The 19,727-nt window shown below is 36.9% G+C and overlaps 1 protein-coding gene and 1 long non-coding RNA gene across 2 annotated transcripts; one reads left to right on the forward strand and one right to left on the reverse strand.

Annotated features, from left to right (window-relative positions):
• The first annotated feature begins 386 nt into the window (after positions 1 to 386).
• On the forward strand, positions 387 to 1,942 carry LOC132156536 (uncharacterized). The gene is made up of 3 exons (XR_009437459.1): positions 387 to 449; positions 574 to 644; positions 716 to 1,942. It is a non-coding gene; the product is annotated as an uncharacterized LOC132156536 (long non-coding RNA).
• Positions 1,943 to 5,211: 3,269 nt separating this feature from the next.
• hif1aa (hypoxia inducible factor 1 subunit alpha a) lies at positions 5,212 to 19,319 on the reverse strand. The gene is made up of 15 exons (XM_059566030.1): positions 19,097 to 19,319; positions 11,995 to 12,185; positions 11,766 to 11,911; positions 11,071 to 11,155; positions 10,875 to 10,987; positions 10,559 to 10,758; positions 9,464 to 9,570; positions 9,225 to 9,372; positions 8,858 to 9,111; positions 8,241 to 8,437; positions 8,037 to 8,141; positions 7,673 to 7,905; positions 7,407 to 7,510; positions 6,335 to 6,442; positions 5,212 to 6,247 (listed from the first exon to the last, which is right to left on the reverse strand). The coding sequence occupies exons 1-15, from the start codon at positions 19,123 to 19,125 to the stop codon at positions 6,084 to 6,086; spliced, it is 2,184 nt and encodes a 727-aa protein (XP_059422013.1). The 5' UTR covers positions 19,126 to 19,319; the 3' UTR covers positions 5,212 to 6,083.
• Between the last annotated feature and the right edge of the window lie 408 nt (positions 19,320 to 19,727).

A 19,727-nucleotide genomic window follows, 5' to 3' on the forward strand; every position in this document is an offset into this window, starting at 1 on the left:
AAGCCTTTATTTTATGTCTTGGTCATCATAAACCTTTAAAAACTCCAACACGTTTCGGCATACAAGCCTTCATCAGGGAATCATGACTTCTAAGGTCAATATCTGAACTGTATGTAATAAGAACTGTAATAATGTGTTGACAGATGGGCTGGAACAACCTGGAAGTCATGCTGTAAACTACTTGAAAAATAATCAATTGATCACATTTAGAGTGCATTGTACTGATATTACTTAATTACTAATAAACCAACAACAACAAACAAAGAGTTTTTTTTTTTTTTGTGGTGGTGGTGGTGGTGATGGGACAGGGGGTTTGGGTGGCGACTGTGTAATTGTAAACCACTTTTTTCTTTAGGACTACACCACTGCTCTGGATCTCTATACATTTTGTTTGCACACCCTCACTGAAACAAAAGAACTAAACCGAGTAACTGACAGAGGAAATTTAGGTAAAAAATTCTGCAATATACCCTACAGTATAATGCATGTGATTGGTTAATTTTATCACTTCTGATCACCCTGTATGACTGTACATTATTTTTTTACACAAATGACTGCTGTATCCGATGACAGTGTGGATAATTCTGGTGAATTTTTGAAAAAATGATCTCCTCCCTCTGCATCACCACCATGGACTATTCATTGTAAGTACTTTAATGTTGTTTTACAGGAAGAACTTTAACTTTCATTTAATTTATTTCTTTTTCTTTCCTAGCTCTTACCCCAGCTTTCAACCTGTCACAGAAAGCATAATGTCTGTGATGCATGAACTGAAGACAAAGAACATTGCAGACATGAACCTTCTGTCCAACTTGGACTTTGCTGAGAGATTCTTTAGAAACCATCCTCTAAAACTGTACTCAAAATTATTAGTCAAAGGAAATTACTCTTGTGTACAAATGGGTCGGAATAACAACATAGTTGTTACTGTAACTTCAGAAAACAATCAAACCTATGTCAATATCTGTATCCATGATCAATTTGAGAAAAAAATTACAAGTTCTTTCATTAAGGCCAGGCACTTTTTCAACCACTCCTGCCAGGATGAGATTAAATCCTGTTTTACACAGGCTCAAGAAGCTGTTGCTAAAGAGAATCTGACAAGATTACACATCACATGCAGCAGGTTCTCAGTAACATACACCACTCAATACAGAGGGCCATGCACAACTGTGGAAACTAAATGTCAGTTAAAGCTGGAGAACCTCACTGCTGAGGGTTTACTGAACAAAAAAGTCTGGCTGCAGAAAGAGAAGCCCACATGTCATGGTTTGATAGCATGTCTAGACCATCTCATAAAGCAATACCTGACCAAAAGCAGTTCTTTAATTTACTCCTATAGGTTTATCATACATGCAGACAAAGAAATAATCACAATCACTTCAGGTGAAGAAAAAGAAACAGAATGTGTTTTGATGCATGATCATGAAGGGGTCTCCATGTTTCCTTCAACATTGCTATAAAAGTAATGACAGCACTCCACTGCAACATATTCTGCTGAAATATCTTCACATGTATTTTAAAGACCTGATTAAATTAAATCATTACATCATCTTATACTTAATCACATGTATTCGTTACTAATTATAAATTAGTTGAAAATATTTGCTTTCAAAAAAATTAAATCATACAACGGCATTACCTTTGGAGTACAATACAACACACAGTATGTAGTTCTTTGTTTGTTTGTTTTTGTGGCAAGCAAATGTTTTTATAGATTCACATTTGCACGTTTTCCTACTTCTGTGTTCACTGACAAAAATTTAGCAGATTCTGTCATTCACTACTCAGATTATTGTTGACATTCTTAACTATCATAAAAATAGACTATATGTAAATAAACAACTTTTTTATTTGTAGTTCTTTACCCTGCATGTATTTTGCCTAGGATTTTATTAGTTAAAGTGATATTATGGTGTCAATGTAAAAAAAAAATTAAGCATAATAAAACCATTTAATGTGTGTTTGATGACTTTCTGTATGGTTGAATAAATGTTCTCTCTTCTTCTTCAGCAGCACAAACACTCTCAATTCTCAGTTAAAAATACCAGTTTTTACATATTTACCTTACCTCCGTCAGCTGCTTTTACCATCTCTAGTTCATCAATTCAAGGTCAGCTGCTGTTAAATCAAAGAGTGAAACATTATATTAAATTAATTATTAAGTGACAAAGAGCTTTGATGAGTTTAAGTCGGCTGCATCTGATGAATCACGCCACACTGGTCCTGGGGGATCTTAATGCAACATCTGCTAACACAAGACTGCCCTTCAGAGCATGTAAACACACTACCTCTCCTTAACTACATTTAGACTCACTCCATTAGCAATGACATCATTCTGTTTTGAAGGGTTTTGAATGCAATATAATTGTTTCCAGATTTTTTCCTCACACTCATAACTACAACAGTACATTGTACAGTTACACGAGGCCTTGTGCCGAAGGTGATCTGCACTTATTTTTAAAATGTCCAGTTTAGTCCAGTTATTTCAGTTAAAACTCTTTTTTCTCTCTCATTTTCACTTTGACACCTCCTGCTGTCCCGGAGAGATACTGCAATAAAACATTTTCTGAACTGATAATCTCACATTTCAGAAGAACCAGAGGTCAGACATTTCAATACATTGCATAACATATAATTCTGAATGTCCACAGTCGTCTCATTTGTGACAATTTTATTTATCCTTGGGTATTAAGAGAACCGTTTGAGTCAAACAACTTTATACTTTATAAAAAGTTTTGAGATAATTCAATCATGTCTCCAGAGCTATGAAAGAGCAACCTCTGAGGAATAAAATTTTCCTCCAAGGAGGAATAGATTAAAAGGATGTAGCTATGGAGAGAGAAAGAGATCTGATTTATTAAAAAAATTTGCTGTGTTTGTGTGTGGCCGGGCGGATATATGAGGTCTTTCTGTTGGTGTGTGTCCATAGAAAACAGTTAAGCTTTCAGATGTAAAAAGGTTTTATAACAGGTCCTCTGAGGACAAATAGTTTTGTGTGTGTGTGTGTGCGCGTGTATATATGTATGTGTGAGTGTGTGTGTGTGTGTGTGTGTGTGTGTATGTATATATATATATATATATATATATATATATATATACTGTATATGAGTAAGAAAAGTGATGTGTGGGTAAGTGTGTTTAACAGACGAAAGTGAAAACGGGCCTCCTGGCTGTCCGCTGGAGCTCAGTAAAAGCTATGGAAGAGATAGACATCTTCAGTCCATTACACATGCTTTCGCTTAGCATTTGATCAATATACCATGTGCAGTCATCAACTACAGGAAACCCATTTGTGAGACTGTGTGTGTTTGATGTTCTTTTTCCAGTCTCTCAGCAGATTTTGTAAAGTAGCCCTGATGTGGGATCAGTTACCCTTAAACAAACTGCATTCTGAATACTTCAAACTGAAACTTTTATACTGTCCACGGGTCATCAAGCTGTTGAAAGTTACACTGTATAATTAATACTGATTAATGAGAGAGTGCAAAAAAAAATCCACCTTTCAAACCATGTAACCATAAACCATGTTGGATGGTTTATTCAAACCTCCCGAGGACTATTCAAACCTCCCGAGAATGACTAGTTGTAAATTCGCTATGACAAGATGTGCTCCTCCATGTCTACACCAGTGCATCGAATACCATTTTTCAGCGCTGAGTTTTTAGACAACGAAGTAACGTACTGTTGTTTGGCTTTGATTCAACCACAGGCGAAGGCAGCACCAGCATAAGTCTGTGATAACAGTTCAATAAATAAGAATCTAATATCAAGAAATTCACAATATATTGCCACTTACGTTGTCTACTTTTGCTCCGCCAGTAAAAAAATAATAGTTCCAAACCAAGACACACCAAAATCAGCAGCAACTCCAATCACCACACACTAGCTACTGTTGGTTCGTTTTTGATTTGAACAAATCGATTCAGTGACTCACAAACAAAGCCCGTCGCTTGTTGCATTCGTGAGTGAATAGTGTTTTTGAAGAATCGTTTGTGTGACTGATTCAGTGACTCATTCACAAAGGCAGTCCCTCTTTGCCACCTGCTGGAGTAATAAGTGCCCTGCAAGAGTCGTTGTAAAAAAAAAACACAATTGACAGGTAACATGCGAAAACTGATGAGCAAAGTGATACCAAAAGTAAAGAGTTGTTTTATAATATCAGCCAATGCAGAACTTTTCAGTGTAGTTTTACAAGAAAATAATTAGTTTTTCTACTAAAACATGTAACGTTTAATATGAAGTATTACTTTGCTTCTTTGTAATTGTTCGAGAAATTTACTAGCAATTTAGGACTGAAAATTATTTCTACACCAATTTTTCTTTCTTTCTTTTTATTCTGTGTACATTAACAAACCTACTGCTCCTGCACTGTGAACAATGAAAAATGTTTAATAAGAACAAACCATTAAATAGAAAAACAAAAAAATAGATAGTCCTTTTCCTGCCTTCAGAAAACTGGTCGGTGTTTGATTAAAGTGCAACAGTCCATAGGAACTGAGAACAGACCTCTCCATAGCAACAAAAGCAAGAATCATGGGATTTTCCTTCTAATTCAATGAGGGCCATTCACTCAACCTGGATGAAAGACACAGATACAAAATGCTGTGTATAATGTTACCAAGGAATAAAGCCATTCTCCATGAGTAAGTATTTTCCCACAGAAATGTGGAAGGGAGCTTCTGAGGTTTTGTATGTATGTGTGTCTCGCACGGCAAATAAAGAGCCCATGCAGCGTCTTGAGAGATGAAGTAAGTCCTTTGGCAAGGCCACCAGTAATTGAATACAGTTCTTGTTCTGAGCTGTATTTGATGAACACACATACACACAAATACTGTTGCAGACGCTCTTGGCTCATTTGTGAATGTGCTTATACACAGAAGGGTTAGGTTTAGTGGTGTAGAGAATGGAAAAAGGCCTAAAACAATAATAGCTGAAATTATATTTGTTTAAATTATGATTTGTTTCTAGACTAAGGTACTTAAGAGTTTACATGTGTAGGAACTGTTCCATGTATATTGTAGTAAAAATGTAAAGACTTAAAGGGATAGTTCACCCAAAAATGAAAATTCTCTCATTAATTACCTACCCTTTCATTTATCTTCGGAGCACAAATTAAGATATATTTGTTGAAATCCAATACTTATTGAGTATAAAATCGTTTTTGAAGTCTTTAAATTAAAACCATACATTGATATTTAAAGCTGAATGTTGCTGAAAAACTTTTTTATTTGTCACAGACATTACAGTTGTCCTGAAGACAATGTGACACGATGATGAAGAACATGAGAAACACACAGCTCACACACTAAGCATTGTACCATATCTTATGCATCCTATATGCCACTGTTAACATAACACAGGAATCGTATAGAGAACACAAGAGAACATTTAACTTGTTAATGCCCTAGATATATTCAGAGATTTAACTAAGTAGAAATCTCTAGCAATAATAATAACAACTGTGAGTAATAATTTCAACATTAAGGTAGTTTAATGTAGTAGTGTGGATCACTCTACCAAATGCTTACTACTCTAAAATGCTGTATACTATATCAAACGGATTAAAATAACAGCCACTTTAGAAATTTCACAACATTTACACTCATTTACATCCATGTTTTCATGTGAGACACAGAGACCTGAACAAAGAAAACATTTAGACATACCTTGAAAGTAATTATAAAAACAGCAGTGCTAATAAAATAACATTTTCTGAAAGCTGCAGGTAATTCATGTCATTTGTGCAAGAATAATATTTGCAGTTGTTACACAACACAATCTTATATAGAATAGAATATATATATTCTCTTCTCTGTGCGTATATCTAACCTGGAAGAGCACAGCTCATAACTGCTCTACGAATTCTGTTTTACCCTCATTGATTATTATTTATTAGTTTTGTATATATTTTGTTTTGTTTTTTGGAAATTTTGATGCCCAGCTTGTATTTACCCTCCACTCTTTAGAAGCAGAAGCATCCCAGCTGTTTTGATTGCTCACCAATGTTTCTTTGTAATGGAAGTTAATCCATAATGCCACTGATCTCTCCCTAATCATGGGAAAACATAAGTATGGCTTAATTAAATAAGTAGGTCCAAGGCACACAGTAGCTCCTCTCCCTGTAGCAGGTGCTGCCGCCCAGTCACAGGCACATTAACCTCACAGTCATAACGGGTAAGCTGGGGGAGAGGCATCGTTACAGCTCCACCCTCTGATGATCTGCTCAATAACCTACTCGCAACATCTGTGGGAAAAACAGAGAGAGCAATTAGTCACTGTACAATCATGAAATATTCACAAGGGTTTCACACCAGTCTCCATGGTGACGTACCAGATGGCAGCAACAGTATCGTGGCATGACGAATCCCTTCTGATGATGAAGTGTCTGATTTTCTGACCTTTTTCTCTGGAAAATCAGTCACCACCTGCAGCACAGAACCATGGGAAAAAACACCATCAACAGTCAGTCATAAACTCTCCTTACACACATTTAAAATATCAAAATGTCCCACTATCAGTTGTTGTAGATAAGTGCTATTGTTTGTCTGATTGAAACACCCTAAAGGGGATTATTCTGCTATAATGCCCAGCTGACTGCACATTATGCTGCTTATTTAACAGATTCTTAGCAAACAAATAAATATTTGGAGAAATAAAAAAATAGAAATATGAAAAATAGAGAAAGAGAGGTGTTAAAAGCATCGCAATTCTAAACAAGTAACTCACATGACTCCAGTTCATCAACACCTTGTAAAGCAATAATCTGCGTGTTTGTAAAATGCAAATCCACCATTAAGCCCTTTTCAATTTAATAATGATTCCTCCAGTAAAAAAAGGCCATGCCCTATTGTTTTCACTTGCAAACAGTGCTTGATACATGCATATTTCTCTCCTGAATCAGATTTGAAGTTATTTTGAAGTCTTGATGGATTTGTTTCTTACAAACAAGCAGCTATTCACTTCACAAGATATTAATTGATGGACTGGATTCATGTGGATTAATTGTGGATGTTTTTATCAGCTCTATGGACTCTCATTCTGACGGCACCCATTCCCTGCTCTGGTGAGCAAGTGGTGTGATGCAAAATTTCTCTAAATCTGTTCTGATGAAGAAACAAACTCATCTAGATCTTGGATGACCTGAGGGTGAGTACGTTTTCAGCAGATTTTCATTTTTGGCTGAACTATTCCTTTAACTTCCCAAGCAACACACACAAATAGTGATGCACTATTACTCATGTAATGAGGTCACAATGTGAATGTTTAAAGTGTATTTTACAGCAGCTCTGAACGTGGTTCTGTTTTATAAACAAAGATATCTGACAGTTCATTGAAGTGAATGACCACGCAGAATCAAGTATTTCAGAGAGGTATGCAATAATACACACTAATGCACAAACATACAAGCCTTATTGCTTCAGACAGAGGTATGGTCTCCAGTTTTCTCTTGAGTAGCTTTGGGTTGGTCTGACATTTGGAAGAAATATCACTGTCTTGAATAATTTCCCTACAGAGTTACAGAAAGAAACAGAAAGTGAGGGAGAAAGATGGAGGCAACAGAAAACAGATTTTTCTTGAATAACTATTTATTTGTTCATCTGTTAAGTGTTTGTTTTCAGCAGCATAAATCTGATCAACAAAGCATGTCTCTCTGTAGATGAAGTCTCACCTGCTGTTGTCCTGCTTTGTGGTTCTAGTGTTCTGTGGAACAGTGTCACTGGACACTAAGTCTAGAGGGGCTGCTGGGAGAGGAGGGGCAGTTTGTGTGCTGCTGGAGGGGGTCAGTTCAAGCGCTGAACCCGGGCTGGAACACATTGACTCAGCTGGAGAAACAGTCCGCAGCTGGTAATCATCTTCCATGTGAATGTATGGAGCTAACATCTCCAGATCCAAACCCACTCCCTAAAAAATCATCATAAGCAACAGCATTAAATGAGCACATAAGGGTGCAGTACATGTTGGTTGATTGATATGGTCATCTTGGACCTATACTAACATCTGTGTGGAAGCAGTAAGTTTGAACAGTCATCTACCTGTGTATTAAAGGGAGTCTTGGAATCTATATCCATGGAAAATAGTCTCTCCACGTGATCCGGTTTTAGCTGGTCACTTATTTCTGAATCCAAAGGGAGATCGACCTGAACATGAACAAACAACCAATCCAAAATAGAGAAATTATATCAAAACACTTGTAAAGTGTAAGGAAATGCACTTTTCAAATTGACACTAGACTCCACCTGGGATCTGGAAGGATCAGGAGGCGAAGATTGTGGGATTTGGAAGTCGTCAGGTTGTAGATGGGCTGTGGAGGCATCATCATCATTTAGGGAGGAGCAGGTAGGAGAGAGGGGTGAGAGAGGTAGCAGGACACTTGAAGAGGGCAACATAACGTCATTGTAGAGAGGTATTTCTGTCAACACAGAAAGTGCAGACTCTGCAAGGAAATAACATACAGCAAGGATGTTTAAACTCCTCTATATTTTATTCTAAATTGTTGAAATATGTAAACAATTTTCATACAGTATAAATATTTCTGCATATTGTATCCATTTATTTTGCAACAGTGAATGAAGCAATTTTCTAAGAATGTGAAAAACGTTCAAAAAACTTCGAAAAAATAACAAAGTGCTCTAAACTGTAAAACTACCTGCGCTACAAACCAATGAGCTCATAATCACAATAATAAATTGAAATATTATTATAACAAATACCATTTTGGAATATCAATCATTTTTGTAAAGCTAAAATATGAAAAGACACCGAATTTACTGCAGGATGAAATAGTGTGAATGACCGTGAAACTTTCATGTCTCAGAACAACTAATAAATCTGATGTAGATTGTGGTGTTCAAACCTGTGCTGGTGATATCCAGAGCGAGGACAGGGTCTGCTACAGTCAGTGCTTCTGGCTCCCCCTTCAGGCTGTCATGTAGCTCCTCTCTCACACACTCCTCTTTCTTCTCATTCTTTGCCTTTGTCGCTTCTTTCAACTCTTCCATACTCACTTCAGTTCCGAGTGACTCCTCATAGTGTTCCTCCTGTTCCTGTTTTATTTTTGTGCTGTTGGTTTGCTGAAGGGACAGGATTTGTTTGGGCTGTTCAATGCCACTGCAGAGTAAGAAAGGATTACAATAATGCCACTTACACAAACAAACACATATTGGTATTCAGGTCGACACACGCGTTTCAGTGCACACTTAGACATCCTTGTAAAGTCTCACCTGAGGATGTAGTTAATGCAGACCACACACTGCGGCTGGGAGTTTTTACTGTTATAGATCACAGTGGCTTGAGTCTCTGCCCAAGCAAACCCTCCTGCTTTAGCCAGGAGCCGGTACTGTCCAGTACACACTTGTCCCTTTATAAACACTGCAAAAAGAGACATATATATATAAAGCATTACGATGTATCTCCATTTAGACTTCTGTAAGTGAACTGCATTTACAGTGTATGTTCTTACGGTTGTGGTGTGTTTTGGTCATGTGGTCAGAATCCAGCGCGTGATAGTATTCATACACAGAATGCTGCAACAGATCCACTGGCTCAAAACCCAACAGCTCTGTGATCCTGCAAACACACACAAGTTGCATGTTGCTCTGTGACACTGCAGCTTTCACAAGTCACCACTAGATGGCGAAGAAATCCAAGCCATAAGTTTGGATCTTCAGTCCAAACTTTCTCAGCATCTATGCAAACTTCCTTAAATATCCATTAGTCCTGAAATGGTAGGCAAAAATAGCAGACGACCTACTTCACAATATTCTGAAGGTTTTGAAGCAAGTTTTTTTTTACTGAATATATAGTACAAACTGAAAGTATGTAATTGTTAATTTTGGTTTTGTTATTAGTATTCTTTGTAGTTATAAATAATGACATTATTATTTTATTCTATAGACAGTTTTTTTTAGGTGTATATATCTGATAATACTGTATCAGAATGATAGCTGTAACCTTAATAGAATGTAAATATTGAAAAATATATATATTTTAGCATTTAAAAAATAATATTTAGCAATAGCTCTGGGTTTAATACTATGACGAGTAAAGCTTTAAAAATAAATATAATGTAATAATATAATATAAAAATATATACATTACCTTTGATCCTTCATATATTATTCTAATATGCTGATTTAATGGAAACCCTAACATTTTTAATGAATAGAAAGTTTAAAAGAATATAATTTAGAAGTGTTTGGTTCTTAAGTAATTTCATTTCTTTTTAAAAATCTGTTGAAATAGAGTTCATAAAATAATATTTCATTTTGGAAACAAAAAGTTCTCATATTAAACTCTTTAGTATTTTTATAAAAATATAAAGCTGCTTTTATATTTTATGAAGAGGAAGAAGCAAGGAAATCGTTATATTTGGGGGATCATGGCATCAAAAAGTAAATAAAAAATCCCAGCAATGAATATTTTAAGGGACTTAAAAGAGTCCACCCTATGAGAAATGTTGCTCAGATGTTAGAGTCAGATGTTGCATATGTCAGCATATTTTGTGCCGAGCGGTGCAGGTGTTATTGTACAGCACTCAGATGTGCTGGGACTTTACCTCTCATCGCAGTAGGTGAAGCGCATATCTAAAGTGTGGCGGCTGAGAAATGTTCTAGAATCCAGAGGAGCCTCAATGTTCGTCGGGTGGGGAATAGACTCACAGATGAGCACCAGGTACGTTGAACACACATTTTTTTCCTCACACACACCCTTCTTGATGCCATCTGTTGTGTGGATATGGCCCGAACAGCGCAACACCTGTCAGAAAGAGAGGCTAATAGGGATAAAAATTGTATCCAGTTTCACTGCATAGATGCTTTCAGAGTGATATACAGTCACATGGTCAAAAGTGAAGCACAAGTAAAGGGTGGTACCTTCCAGGAGGCAGATTTGACATTGACAGTGCGCCCTCTACTGGTCAGTGTACATTTCATCCTCAATAGAAAACTTCTGTTTGTGTGCTGCTCTTTCACTTTCTTAAACAGACCTAAATGTGGGAACCGGGAGGGAGATGAGCATGAGTGATCATGATTGTGACTGAGACAGAGAGAGGAAAATAGAGAATATTACCAGTCCTGTGTGCCAGCATTTCTCTCAGCTCCTCATGGTCACATGGATGGGTAAACTCAAACACACTGTGTCCAGTGAGGTCAATCTACAAGGGAAAGAAATGGTTTAAAATGCATAAATCAGGTTATTATTTGAATTTCTAAGACCTGGATACAGATTCATAATGTGAATTATGGAATTTATTACAATTACTGCCGTAATCCCCAAAGTAATAATACCCAAATTAAGCATGCAATTGTAAACCCTGGCATATAGTTTTGTTGTAGTTGTTTTTATTTGTTCTACTGTGCAAACGTTTGGAGTCAGTAAGATTTTTTTATAGAAAAATTAATGCTTTTATTAAGCAAGAACATATTAAATTGTTCAAAAGTGACAATAAAGATATATATAATGCTCTAAAAGATGTTTATTTCAAACAAATGCTCTTTTGTAGTTTCTATTCATCAGTGAATCGTGAAAAAATTTATATAAATATTAAACATCACAAATGTTTTTTAAGCACCATTTCAGCATATTCGAACGATTTCTAAATGATATACATGTCAAACTGAATTGGGCCAAACTGTAACCAAATTTCAGATTTTCTAAATGTTGTTGATGCATTTTAACATTCATAACAAGAATAATAATCAAATCTAATTATTGTAAAAAAAAATTATATATTAAAAAGACTTTGGATGTGAGTTGGAAATCACCTGAGGAAGGCCCAGACACTTGCTGACATTTTCTGACAGGTAGACGATGTCGCCATCAGCAGAAAGAACCATGAGAAACCCGTCCAGAGCTTTCATATATGAACTGTTCCACTGAGAATCTAATTCAGACTCCACGTTCAGTACATCTAAAGAGAGATAAACACATTCTGTCAGTAACAAACACAGCAAACCTACTAAATCAATGTCACTGAACATCGGTCTCTCTCACCTGTGTTCAGTAGTTTACGCAGGCGCAGGTAACTGAGTGCGAGTCTCATGACTGATGCTTTATCCAGGTTAGAGGTCACACTGTGGGGGAGGGGCAGTTCTCTGGCCAGGTCATAAAACACCTCTGACTCTTTTCCTCTCCGACAACGTGCCGCATCTCTGGATTTCTCCTTCCTTCGCTCTGAACTCACTCTATAATGAACACATGCACATAAATAATCCATAACAAGGGTCCGTGCTGTTAATGTCGTCAGCAATACACACCTGTGTGATATGAAACAGTCAAAAACATACATCATAGAGCTTTAAAATGGAAGTTTTTACAGTGTATTAACCAGCTCCAAACATTAAGCAAAGGTGCAGTCGAGCAAGACAAATTATTGAGGAAGCTGATAAAATATAAAAACATGATATGACGTTACACTCTAGGGCTTCTGTTTTGAAATAAATAATAAACAATCAATAATCTATATTATAATGTGTGGATCTGTATTGTGGGGTGCTGTGTAATTTTGTGTTATTTGGGGTCAGGCAGGCTGAAGACAGTCACCTTAATAACAGAGACTCAGTGGAGACACGACTGGTAAAACACACAAAGGTCCTACTGTACAGTTCCTGACATCGTAATGTTTTCTGTGAGCTGTCCTCAAGGCCAATTCGGAAAGCCAAGAGCTCATAAAACATCCGTGGACAAGACTAGTCAAAGATGTCAACACTGTTTAATTAATTCTGCTAATTCTTTACATTTCCACTCTGTCTCTTCCTCAAGATTTGAATCATGAGAAACCACTATTTACAGTGTCAAATCGGCAATTGTGAAGGTCAAATTTAGTTTGGTGCTCATTTAACATACTTATGGGTGTAAAGGTAATGTCTGAGCATCTGGGTCCTGGAATAAGATGTTTCAGTGGGCACAATTTTGCCATGTACTTATATATGTTGAAATGGATGCATCATATACTGCTGCTTGTGATTGACAGATGCACATGAGAAAACTGACAAGCACATTTTTATTCTAAAAACCCTGGCAGGTAAAATAAATGTATTGTCGATCTAATTAGTGGTGGGGATTTATCAATGATTCTTTCTGCGGGTTACACATTACACCAGTAGTAACTCATTTGTTCAACTGATTTGTTCAAAATGCTGATTTACTCATGAAGGACACAGCTGTCTTTATGAGTGAGACCTTAAATCAGTAACTCAGCTGGTTTGTTCAAAATGCTGATTTATTCAGGAACAAAAGTGACTGGCTAATATAATAACGGTGGAAATATAAAATATTATTACAATCAAAAATTTTATTTAACTCCATTAAAATAAGATTAAATCTTAAATAATTTCTCAGCTTTATGGACAATACATTATTAACTGTAATGCATTTAATATTATAATTTATTTAAAATGTAAATTGTTAACAATTCCTAAAAAAATTCAACTTGTACACTTACTCCTTGGACCTCTGTTTTTTAAGACATTTTAATGGCCCCTTGTTATAGATACTTTCTTCTATTTTTATTTGTTAGCATACATTATACAATATCATTATTTCCATTAGTGTTGTCTTTCAGCAAGTGGACTAAAAAAGTGAGACTGTTTTGCAATGTTTGTGTATGTGTGTGTGTGTGTGTGTGTGTGTGTGTGTGTGTGTGTGTGTGTGTGTGTGTGTGTGTGTGTGTGTGTGTGTGTGTGTGTGTATTTTCTGTCTTTCTCTAAGGCCCCTCATGAGACAAGACTCAGTTGTACATTAGAGGATGTAAAGCTTACACACAAACACACTTTTAAACTCTCTTTGAGAGCTCACTTTGAGGTCTGTACACTGATAGAGTACAGTTAGAGCATCTGGCTGCTGGCCAGCCTATCACCCTGAAAGGCGAATGCTAAAGAAACCACTTAGTTGTCTCACCCCTGTTCCTGTCTGTTTCTCTGAATCACTCCACCTGTTTGAGCATTATCTGTAAATGCTATTTCTTGATGCAACAGAACAGTGAAGACAAAAAAGGCATTAGTCATGCAACAACAAACACACAAGAGCTTTCAGTCACCCTGCTGACCATATCCCATTCAATACACTAATTAGAAATATATAATGAAACAAATGTGAATTCATTAAGGTCCTTTTATGTCTATGGACTTGAGATGTAGCAAACATGTTTAGCACAAAACAGTATACAATTCTGAAACCTTATTACAAATCTGTTTCCATGATTAGCATATCTGAGTAACCTTCACACTGCAATGACCTTGACTACAAGGTAGCCATGCTTTATAGCAGCATTACGCAGGCTCCTGGTGTAGATATTTAATTGTGCATGCTTATGTCCCATATTTTAACATTTAACACATTTTAACATCACCATTTAACACTCGCTACAAAGTGAGTATTTTAATAATAATGTTCAATGTAATCTTTAGTAAATCTCAAAATGAATATACAATTTTCATACTGTACATTCTAATGTTGCCATACATTTATTTATTGTATATTTAAAAGCAATGTGTCCCTATAGTGTTCTTCATCTGTCAAAATCTTTTACCTAAACCCTGAAAGCTTCTGCATACAGGTCTACGTTTTTTTCTCAATATACTGAAGGACATATTGAGTACTTCTGTAGATGACTGTAAGGTACAATACATCTGTTCTGTAGGAAGCTACGGATGCTATTTTAAGATAACAGTCTCACAAAAACACAACAGTAGCACAATGGAAAAAATAAGCTAACCACAAACCCCTGCTGAGTGAACATTAAAACATCAAACGGAGCATCATGTAGTATAATAGACAACAAAGAGCCCCAAGGGAAGTTGCTGAACACTTTGCTATAAGGTTCAATTTGTTAACACTTGTTAATGCATTAACTAAAATACTGAAACTTTAATAGCTGAAAAATAGCATTACACTGAAATGTTTAATATGTAGTATTTAGTGGTATACTGTATGTAGAAATTAACATTACATACCATTGTTAGGTCATGATACCGTATGCATTAACTAATGTTACTAAACTGGCACTTGACACACCATATGAGCACACGGGTAAGCTTTGAGCAAGACTGTTTTAAACTAAAATGATAAAGGTATCTAATATAGCAGTTACACTCTGAACTCTGATATAATATTCAAGAAGTCATCTCAGACGTGTTGAGTCAGGCTGTGAAGAACAGACAGATGGAGCCTATAGCATGATCACAGCCCCCTCTGCGAGATGAGCTGTGCACCTCAATATGTTTTAATAATAATGATCCAATAATCTTTCTGTCAGTCAACCTGCTCTCTGTTTTCTCTCCTTCTGACCAGTACAAACTGCTTCCTGCAAGGGACTACATGATTTATTATTTATAACACACAAGCATAAGGCACCCTTACTATGGTCTAAATATTTTAGCAAGGACAGTGCATACACACTCTTGCAGGAATACATCTCTGTTTAATGTATCTCCACTACATTTGCCACATCGACCATCAGTATCAACAATGTTGGTGTATTTATAACCACTTTTAAGAGACCTTCCTTCTGAACTTCTTTACAGCGTGAACAGAAACGCTCTCTGTGTGTACGAGTTAAGTGTTTAACAGGGCACGATATAGGATCATGCCGGATTTTCAATAGAATCTAGGTTAATGCCTTTATCCTATCCTTTAAAGCGCTCATGCAACATTTAGAGCTTCTTGGCATCCCGTGGATCCTTTATTAGACATTATAACACATTTGAGGAGTGTCCAATCACCAGAGACTTGTTAATGAAATCCATAAAAAATAATAATAAAAACTCTTCCATTAGAGGCCAAGGCAAGACATTATTCAAGCAAAGGTCAACATTCTTCATCAACTGGCTGATAATAAAGTCTCTTCTATTTACGAATTCTGTTTCTAAAAGAATGAATGGCTGGTTTGATAAGTGCAGAAGCAGCCTAACCTTTCTCGGCTTCGTTTTACACCCCTGCGAATGACAGCGGCGACAGCCCACAACCTGATAGCACACAGGGGACCTTTACCATAGAGCCAAGAGGAGAGGTGTCAGCTGATCCAGAGCAAAACACTACAGTCGGCTTTCAGAGGAGAGCAGAGCAACACCAAAGATCTAACCTTCATGTGTCTGCACTTTTGAAACGGGTGACACTGTACACTTTACATACAACCCGAATTCCGGAAAAGTTGGGACGTTTTTTAAATTTTAATAAAATGAAAAATAAAAGACTTTCAAATCACATGAGCCAATATTTTATTCACAATAGAACATAGATAACATAGCAAATGTTTAAACTGAGAAAGTTTACAATTTTATGCACAAAATGAGCTCATTTCAATTTTGATTTCTGCTACAGGTCTCAAAATAGTTGGGATGGGGCATGTTTACCATGGTGTAGCATCTCCTTTTCTTTTCAAAACAGTTTGAAGACGTCTGGGCATTGAGGCTATGAGTTGCTGGAGTTTTGCTGTTGGAATTTGGTCCCATTCTTGCCTTATATAGATTTCCAGCTGCTGAAGAGTTCGTGGTCGTCTTTGACGTATTTTTCGTTTAATGATGCGCCAAATGTTCTCTATAGGTGAAAGATCTGGACTGCAGGCAGGCCAGGTTAGCACCCGGACTCTTCTACGATGAAGCCATGCTGTTGTTATAGCTGCAGTATGTGGTTTTGCATTGTCCTGCTGAAATAAACAAGGCCTTCCCTGAAATAGACGTTGTTTGGAGGGAAGCATATGTTGCTCTAAAACCTTTATATACCTTTCAGCATTCACAGAGCCTTCCAAAACATGCAAGCTGCCCATACCGTATGCACTTATGCTGGCTTTTGAACTGAACGCTGATAACATGCTGGAAGGTCTCCCTCCTCTTTAGCCCGGAGGACACGGCGTCCGTGATTTCCAACAAGAATGTCAAATTTGGACTCGTCTGACCATAAAACACTATTCCACTTTGAAATAGTCCATTTTAAATGAGCCTTGGCCCACAGGACACGACGGCGCTTCTGGACCATGTTCACATATGGCTTCCTTTTTGCATTATAGAGCTTCAGTTGGCATCTGCTGATGGCACGGCGGATTGTGTTTACCAACAGTGGTTTCTGAAAGTATTCCTGGGCCCATTTAGTAATGTCATTGACACAATCATGCCGATGAGTGATGCAGTGTCGTCTGAGAGCCCGAAGACCACGGGCATCCAATAAAGGTCTCCGGCCTTGTCCCGTACGCACAGAGATTTCTCCAGTTTCTCTGAATCTTTTGATGATGTTATGCACTGTAGATGATGAGATTTGCAAAGCCTTTGCAATTTGACGTTGAGGAACATTGTTTTTAAAGTTTTCCACAATTTTTTACGCAGTCTTTCACAGATTGGAGAGCCTCTGCCCATCTTTACTTCTGAGAGACTCTGCTTCTCTAAGACAAAGCTTTTATAGCTAATCATGTTACAGACCTGATATCAATTAACTTAATTAATCACTAGATGTTCTCCCAGCTGAATCTTTTCAAAACTGCTTGCTTTTTTAGCCATTTGTTGCCCCCGTGCCAACTTTTTTGAGACCTATAGCAGGCATTAAATTTTAAATGAGCTAATTAAGTGGATAAAAGTGTAAAATTTCTCAGTTTAAACATTTGCTACGTTATCTATGTTCTGTTGTGAATAAAAATATTGGCTCATGTGATTTGAAATTCCTTTAGTTTACATTTTATTAAAATTTAAAAAACATCCCAACTTTTCCGGAATTCGGGTTGTACATTACTCAGTCATTTTAAATGTAAATACAGAGTTGTACTAGTTAACTACATATTTATAAAGTTCATTATTTAAATATATTTTAGCAGTGCAATTAATTAGGAGTTACCAGCAAATCAACAGTGAACATAATTAAACAATGTAGTAGCCTACTGTAAAGAACATTGAATGTCACTAAAAGAGCCCAAACAACCCATTTAAAAATAGGGTGCAAAAAAAATCTGTTCTTTCAATATTTGAAATGCTGCATCGTGAATAGGTGTAAGCACTTAGCTCCGCTTTTTAATTAAATGGCACTGACTAGGCCTTATCTTCCAGCAAGGCTCCTGAGTGATTTTTAAAGGAAGCAATCAATCAAACCCACTATATGTGACATGGAGGTTCAACGGCTTCATCGGAAATCCTTCAACACTGTGCTTGTGCAATAAACCTCTTGGAATTGACAGACAAATCCAGAATCAGGTCTCTTTTAGAACAATTGGGAATCGTGTAAAAAAAGAGTTCAGTTCTATAGTTTTGTCAGTAATGTGAAGTCAGTTCGTTTTGAAAACGGATTCATCCTGCAATTCCTTTACGTAATGACGTGGTTATGTCACCGCTTGGTCCCTCGACATCTGCAAAACATGTTCCAGTAACGCCATGAATTGTTAATATAGGTTGTCTCCAGTTTGTGGATACCATGATTCATCTGATTAAAAAAAAAACAGTCACTCAGAACCTAAAAATAATTAGCATTTACATTTAGTGTGATTTCTATAAAAAAAAATTAGGCCTACTTGTATGTGTGTTGAAAAACTGTCATACAGTGTCATACGTTTTATTTATGTTTTTCGGCTATTAAAGTAAATTGGTTGATTAGCTCGACATATGCTTCTACTTTGCTCACTTACTGAATCAGATTAAACGCCGAAAAAGACAGTTCTCACTGCAGTTAGGCAGATTTCATGCCTCGACAACAGTTCGATTCAGTCTGATTCGTGAACGAATCATTCAGTCCGGTTTTGGGAACCGGTTCAATTGATTCATTGAAAAAAAATCTGTTTGTTCAAGGAACCTCGCGAATCAGCGCACAACTGTTAGGCTATGATACAGCCAGTCGACTTTCTGTAACAACATTGTTTTTCTATAACTGATCCGTTTCTACACTTCGTTTTAAAGCTAAAAAAACTTGAATAGCATGCAAATATGTGAAATAAATACTCTTGTCGCGGTTTCATTCATACGGAGGTATGAATTATAAATGTGACAACAGGTTATAAGGCGGAAATTGAGATAATATTGACAACAACTGCAAAGAAATGGCAAAATTCAGTTAATGAAACAATATCACCAAAACACGCGCATACCAAAACACAGAAAGTGGTCCTGGTTCAGGCTGACGTTACCTTTTTTTCCCAGGTGCGACTGAATCCATGGTCAAACGGGACTCCAATACAAAAAAAACCCTCGTTCGTTCAAATGATTCTCAGTCCTGGGTGTGTAATAAAATACGCCCGGCAAGAGTCCCTTTGTTCGTGAGATAAAGTTCAATTAAGTTAAAGTGATGCTTCGCCTTTCCTCTCTCGCTTTCTCCGCATCTGCCAGGCGGATCGCGTGGGCGCGCAGTCACATGCCACTGGGTGGTCGGGAACGCGCGGCGCTGCTCCAGTGAGGATATTTTTGGCAAGCGAGGCTCCGTCATACGCTCTCATAGACGCTGTCCTGCGCTCGCTGTTGCTGGATGTGCTTAAAACATTAAAGAATAATAATTGGATATTGAGCATTCACGAGGTCACATGTTCAACAAATAGCCTACATTAAGTGCCAACGCACTATACACAGAAGCACTTTATCAGATTAAGTGAGAACATCATAGCTGGATCTGATTCAAAGAGTCACTTTCACATTTAAGACTGTATTCAATTCTTTTTAATGGCAGAATTGGCTAATAAGAAGTTGGCACCATAGTAGGCAAATTATAGAACCCTTTTGTAAACACTAGGCTTACCATGGTAATTTGTGTGTGTGTGTGTGATA

Source organism: Carassius carassius, chromosome 14, assembly GCF_963082965.1.
Source record: "Carassius carassius chromosome 14, fCarCar2.1, whole genome shotgun sequence".
NCBI lineage: Eukaryota > Metazoa > Chordata > Actinopteri > Cypriniformes > Cyprinidae > Carassius > Carassius carassius.